The 6,630-nt window shown below is 38.5% G+C and overlaps 1 protein-coding gene across 2 annotated transcripts; it reads right to left on the bottom strand.

Moving 5' to 3' along the window:
* Positions 1–971: 971 nt before the first annotated feature.
* On the bottom strand, positions 972–6,273 carry gcdhb (glutaryl-CoA dehydrogenase b). 2 transcript variants are annotated; one of them, XM_033971761.2, is made up of 12 exons: positions 6,158–6,267; positions 5,704–5,814; positions 5,602–5,628; positions 5,379–5,519; positions 4,866–4,928; positions 4,586–4,756; positions 4,381–4,510; positions 3,533–3,749; positions 2,271–2,374; positions 2,057–2,182; positions 1,626–1,786; positions 972–1,481 (listed from the first exon to the last, which is right to left on the bottom strand). In XM_033971761.2, exons 2-12 carry the CDS (start codon positions 5,801–5,803, stop codon positions 1,408–1,410), a joined length of 1,314 nt encoding a protein of 437 aa, XP_033827652.1. In that variant the 5' UTR covers positions 5,804–5,814; positions 6,158–6,267; the 3' UTR covers positions 972–1,407. The 2 variants fall into 2 exon arrangements, with proteins under 2 accessions (XP_033827652.1, XP_033827651.1); XM_033971760.2 differs by having other exon boundaries at positions 973–1,481; positions 6,177–6,273.
* Positions 6,274–6,630: the final 357 nt, after the last annotated feature.

The following is a 6,630-nucleotide window of genomic DNA, read 5'->3' as shown; positions in this document are numbered from 1 at the left end:
TCAAAACCTTTTTATTTGAAACTTCAAACTTCGTGCATGTTGTTGGTTCAGTCCTCCCACTATATACATATATATATGAAAAGTTTAGAACAAGCATAAAAAAAACTCAAATCTATTCCTTTGGGATTCCAAAGCCCGCTCGCCGTGAACTCTTCTCTTCGCAGTTGGTTGCAACGTGCTCACTTCTGTCCATGGTGCTGAAGAGCGCGGCGCTAAGCTGATTAGACATTAGGCCCCGCCCACATGAGCACCGCCTCATTCAAAGATCTACGTGATCGGAGTAGGACCTCTGATTTGCTGATAATTTGTTCCAATATACTTTTTGTATTATACATTTAATGCTTCATAATTTGATCTTACAAAAACTACAGTATTTTATGTGTCTATGTCAATACCAAGTCTGTTGTTTGCCTGGTGTGAAACAACCTTCCACTTGATTGCAGCCAAATTTGTAGCCCCCTTTCTACAAGTTACATCACAAGTAACAAGTCCAAAAGATGAAAAACTCCTGGTCAAAAATACAGCAGCAATTTCCTTATGTAAGCAAAGTATGGTGTAAAAGGCCATGTCATTGGATTTGCCGATTCTGTAATTCTGTCCACTTCAGACATAACTGTCCGACTACACCAGACCTGAATAGTCAATTCTTATTTGAGAAAGATAAATGTGAGGGCCAACTGGAAGGCTATGCAAAATAACACAAATATATTGAATAACAAATTAGTAATCAGAGAATAATTAATATATTTATATTCCTATTGATACAACTGTGATGTGATTGCTGTCATGTCCAAATCCATCACAGACACTTTGTATAATTAAAACAAAAAACAATTAAAAGGCACAATTTCTTTAGAGCCGATATTAGTGGCAGGGAAGGTGCATTATCAGTAAGATTTACAATCTTTCTAAATCCAAATTCAATAGAATGGAAATAGATTAGAAGAATGGAAGAAGGGGGGGATCAGCAGTAGTGTTTGTCCAACTGAGTATTTATTTCAAATTGACACAGCAATTAATGTGTTAACTTTAAACTTATCCACAGCATCACTGTAACATTGGCTGAAATATGATCTCTCTTTCATTTTTAAAATGACTAATTCCTGCATACTGATCATGTTTCAAACGCAAGACATTACAGTTTGGTTGTACTGAATATTGTATTTAACTAAATAAGTATCCAGTCCAATTATGAATGCTTAACAATAGGAAATGTAAGGTTCTTAGGTCTTGTTTTTTCCATATATCTGGAAACCAAAAACTGTTCTCACAATGCCGTCTCTGTACGAGTACTTTACACACTAATGACAGACAGTAAAAAAAATAGCTCTCTTTTATATTTTATATTTCAAAGTCTACATGTAATGTAATTTCAGAAGCTGATGACGGAAGTACTTGCTCTTGGATCTACTTCTCCACAGTGAAGGCCTGCAAACCAGTGATGGCTCTTCCAAGGATTAGAGCGTGGATATCGTGGGTGCCTGTGGCAGGAGAGGAGCAAAATTAAAAATCATATGAACAGGTGCATTGAGGACACAGATGGCTTTTGGTTTATTTCTCTTCGATTTAGGATCAAATAAATGTAATAGGTTAAATCTAATCTCCCGGTAAGGCAAATTGTTAACCTTCGTAGGTGTTGACGGCCTCGAGATTCATAACATGGCGGATGATGTGATATTCGTCTGAGATGCCGTTTCCTCCCAGCATGTCTCGAGCCTGTCTGGCAATGTCTAACGCTTTACCGCAGCTGTTTCTCTTCAACATGGAGATCATTTCAGGAGATGCCCTAAAGATGAGAAAGAAAGAGCTACAGCAAATTGATCTTCTGTTCAGCTGTTCCCTTTCTGATGTTGCCAGAGTAACACGTGACAATATAATCCTCCAATTCTTCACACATCAAATTACTTCCATGTTCTCTTACAAATGCAAGCTCCAACTACAGCATCCTTCTGCTCATATATTTAAGGCCTGGTGTTTAAAATGTCTCAGTCTGGTCTCTGAGTTTATGTCTAAACAATCTAGCAGTAACAAGAAGCATTTGTATTGACAAAGTTACTTTTTAGCATCAATGAGTCGTCCTAGCTGTAGACAGGACTGTAGGCCAATAGAGATCTCTGTGAGCATGTCGGCCATCTTCTTCTGCATTAGTTGATTCCTCGCCAACGGTACGCCAAACTGGATTCTGTTGAGAGAATGATCAAATATAAGAGTAAATTATTACAAAAAACTATACATGTGTTGAACTGTTAAAAAAATAACGTAAGTCTGACCTGTCAAGTGTGTACTGGCGAGCTGCATGGAAGCAAAACTCTGCTGCTCCAAGGGCACCCCATGCAATGCCATATCGAGCATTGTTCAAACAGCCAAATGGACCCTGACCAAAAGTACAAATTGGATTATAGGCGACTGAACAGTGATTTCAAAAAAATTGTTTGCGTTGCAGTCTTACTAGACCTGTCATGATAATTATAATATCAACTTATCGTTCAGTACATCTGCACATTTTCTTTGTAATAATGAGCTGATTTTTGTTATTTTAGTTGTAATACACAAGATATGAGTTGTAGAAGGTAGAATAAATAAAGTTTGTGGCTTATTGTTGCTTCATTTTGCCATTTAGTTGTTGCAGCTCAGGCCTTTTAATGAAACAGTCAACCATATTTTCCGGACTATAAGTTGTACTTTTTTTCATAGTAGGACCGGGGGTATGACTTATACTCAGTTGTGAATTATATGTGAAATAATTAAAATATATAATTTCTCGTCTTCGTTATTGTCACTCTGACAATCGTGTGAGGGCACTTTAGACTTGTGAACCAGTATGACAGCCACGCGGAAGCTGCACTTCATCTACTTCCTGAGTTGATGACCACCAAGGATGAAGAGTTCAATGAATTTTGTGGATTTAGAGTGAGATAAAGAATAAACTTGTTAGCTTGTTTTTTATGCTTTAGTTATCTGATTAACCGTTAATATCTTACGTTAACATACCAGACACATATTCAGTTCTTGTTTATGCTTCATGTAGCTGAATAAATATGTGTTATGTTAGCATAGCTATTTGATTAACTGTTAATATCTTACGTTAGCATACTTGACACGTATTCACTTTGTTGTCTATGCTTCATGTTGCTGAATAAATATACCAGTAAATGTATTACATTAGTGTGCTGTACTGCTATTCAGCCTGTTGTTCTTTATTTTATTGTTATTATTATAACTTGCCTTTAAAAATAAAATGTCTGTCCTGGGTCTCAGATTTTGTAAAATAAATTTCCACAAAAAATGCAACTCATAGTCCGTGCGACTTAAAGTTTTTTCTTCATTATTATGCATTTTTTCGCTGGTGTGATTTAAACTCCAGAGTGACGTATAGTCCAGAAAATACAGTATTTAAAAATTGGTTTACTGGGATTATCCTGCTTCGTGTCAGCGCCATAAAATAGTTTCAATATTAGCGCTTATTGCAGAACATCTCTGTAGCAACATATTGTGCTTCAAAATTTGCTATCGTAGCAAACATAGGTCTTACCCCCAGACCCGATGCATTTGGAAGGAGGTTTTCCTCTGGCACCTCCACCTCGTCCATGAGGATCATCCCAGTGGCTGATGCTCTCAGGGAGAACTTCCCTTCAATTTTTGGAGTGGACAAACCCTTCATCCCTCTCTCCAGAATGAACCCTCTCACCTTTCCATCATCACACTTGGCCCAGACCACTGCGATGTCCGCCACAGGGGAGTTGGTGATCCTGAAACACATATTGCTTATTTTAAGGAAAAAAGCTAATAAACAAAAATACCAGTAACACATTTTAAATTGTTGTTGTAATTCATATTTTAAAATTCTATTAAAATGTCAGTACTTAAAAGGTTTCACCATCTCCATAAATGTATCATTGACCATTTGAGTAGGTAATCCTGTATCTGATGAGAACAGCTCTATCCTGTGGACTGTTAAAATCACAGTAATTAGAGCTTACAAGTTAATATGAAAGACTGTTTCACAACAGGATATCCTGTAAAGGCCTTGTTAGTGCTGACTAAAAGGTGCAGTCCAGGCTAAGCTATGATTTAGAAAACATATAAACACCACTACTGAGACTATTGAACAAAACTGACTGTATAACACAACACAACAAAGCAACTATGAACACTCTTGAAATACACCCTTTATCTGTCCCTGTGATAGTTCATAGACACAACTGCCCTTATGAACCTGTTAATGTATTAAAAATATCCATTGCTTTTATTTGGATATTGTACAAGACTGAAGAACAGAAACTGCATTTGATTTATACACGTAAGTTGAATGCTTTATGATAGAGAGACTGCTAAATCTGATCCCCAGTAGTGAATGAAACAGGCCTTCTTGGTACCCACCAGGTCTTGGAGCCGGTCAAAGAGTAGGTACGGCTGGATGGGTTGTATTTTGCTCTAGTTTCCATGCTGCTGGGATCACTGCCATGGTTAGGCTCTGTCAGACCAAAACAGCCTAAAATCTCCCCAGTAGCTGGTGGTAACACAGAGAAATATCAATACTGATAAAATGTGCAATTGGGTTGAAGTTCTGTTTTTATTTTTTTACCCAGTTTGGGCAAGTACTTCTGCCTCTGCTCCTCTGTGCCATAGGCGTAAATGGGGTACATGACGAGGGAGGACTGGACACTCATGACTGACCGATAGCCACTGTCTACCCTCTCCACTTCTCTGGCTATCAGACCATAACCCACATAACTGGTGCCAGCACATCCATAACCTTTCAGCAGCCAGAGAAATACAAAAAAATCAAACTACATAAAACATTTCACAGACTGAGATGGGACTATCTGAGCAAAACCACTAAATAAACATTTGCTGTAACTGACCTTTAATAGTTGGACCGAGGACACCCATCTCTCCCATTTCTGACACAATTTCCCTGTGAAACACTGAAAAAGATCAATTACAATGCATTAATCCCTTTTGTCATACACTCTATGTTGTTCACTTTATGAACAGCAATGGGGGTATGGGCAATATTGGCAAAAAGTTGTATTTCAACAATTCCAAGATATTTTGGCAATCCAACAGCGCATTTAAACGTATTATCTTAGGTTTCCCATCTCTAAATCAATCAAGATAGTATCTATCTACAGTTCAATATATTGCCCACCTCTAATGACAACCCATTAATTCACTGTTGACTAATGGGAAACCAGAGGATTTCCTTAAAAGGTTTAATATGATTGATCACAGCTTGTAAACAATGACAATAACCACGTAGCTAATATTTTGAATAATTATTAATGGTTGCTTATGAAAATATTTTCTCCCATACAAGAAGTTATTTTCTGACATAATAACTACATAGAGCTAAACAGAATGCTGACACACTGTACCTTCATTTCTGTTTGCCAGTAAGATGCGGGGCATGAGTTTCTCTTGGCAATATGTGCGGAAAGAGTCTCGGATCATAACCTCCTCCTCAGTCAGCTGACTATCCAGGTCAAGAGGATCTTGCCAGTTAAAATGGACTTTGGCTGTTGGATATGGAGTATTGTATTAAACAGGGACACAATCTGGTGATGGATCTTGTATGCAACAATAAAGAGAAGCACATACGTGTTTTGGACTTGGTTTTATGAGCCTCTGTGGACAAAGAGGGCAATGATACATGCAGAATAAAACAAATATATTTTATGAAGCCTGTATTATTACACGCACCTTGAATGGCAGGTGCAGCAGTTCCCTGTGCTCTGGAAGCTGACACAATAGCACATTTTTGAGGATTCAACAGGAGCCGACACACACCTCTCAATGCCATGATGAGTTTGACTAGAATCACACAAAAGTTATTAATGAGAATACAGTGAGGTGCAGCAGATAACATTGTTTTATATTATTTATGATTCTCTCTACGAATACAGTTAATAAATGAAATAATATGTCTGGCCCTGTACAAGATGAATATGCACACACAAAGACAACAAAATGCTGGCAGTAAACAGATTCTCTCTCTGTAAACATAGCACTCCAGCCATGCTAAGCTAACGCAGCTAACTTAGCCCTTAGCACGATATTAGCTTGCTTCTGTCGACTTATAATAACTATCAAATATAGAAACATGCCAAAACACAAAGCAGTGAATGTCTGACTGACAGTTGTTAAACGTATATACTTAGTGCGTTATGTCTCACAAGTCCTTGTCCAGAGTCCCTCCTGCGTCTCTCAGGTGACGGGGCAGCAGCGTGTGTGAAGCAGCGTACGTCACAACACCGACCCACGTCATCACGCATTCTCAGGCCTAGTGCGCTGCGCTAAACTCCATTCTCAGATCCACGCTTACAGCACACTGATCACTTTCTGTTACATCATGACAAACGGGTCTGTGTCTAAACAAATTCAAAACAAACTGTGACTTTGTCTTTATCGGACGTGTGTGTCCATGGCCCGATTGTTCCCGATGATGTAGATGGCTGTTATATAGATCCATAGGAGGGGAAACCATTGGGAAGAGCCATAGATCCCACCATGGATCTAATATGATCTGAATGTTATTATACTTCCATCATAGATCCATGGGGAGACGGAGCTGCGGTTGGCTGTCTCACGGCTAGTGTTACATTGCTTTTTATGGCCAGAACAGGGGGC

This window comes from Periophthalmus magnuspinnatus, chromosome 8 (assembly GCF_009829125.3).
Source record: "Periophthalmus magnuspinnatus isolate fPerMag1 chromosome 8, fPerMag1.2.pri, whole genome shotgun sequence".
NCBI classification, from domain to species: Eukaryota; Metazoa; Chordata; class Actinopteri; order Gobiiformes; family Gobiidae; genus Periophthalmus; species Periophthalmus magnuspinnatus.
The sequence above is the reverse complement of the archived record's forward strand: the minus strand, read 5'-3'. Positions and strand labels throughout refer to the sequence as shown.

Bases quoted from the DNA above. Each gene is read 5' to 3' on its own strand.
- gcdhb (XM_033971760.2), bottom strand. From the start codon at position 5,803: ATGGCATTGAGAGGTGTGTGTCGGCTCCTGTTGAATCCTCAAAAATGT. The intron at 2,183-2,270 runs GTCAGACTTACG...TTCTCTCAACAG, and splicing joins CGCCAGTACACACTTGACAG to AATCCAGTTTGGCGTACCGT. The intron at 1,787-2,056 runs GTAACTTTGTCA...TCTCATCTTTAG, and splicing joins CGACTCATTGATGCTAAAAA to GGCATCTCCTGAAATGATCT.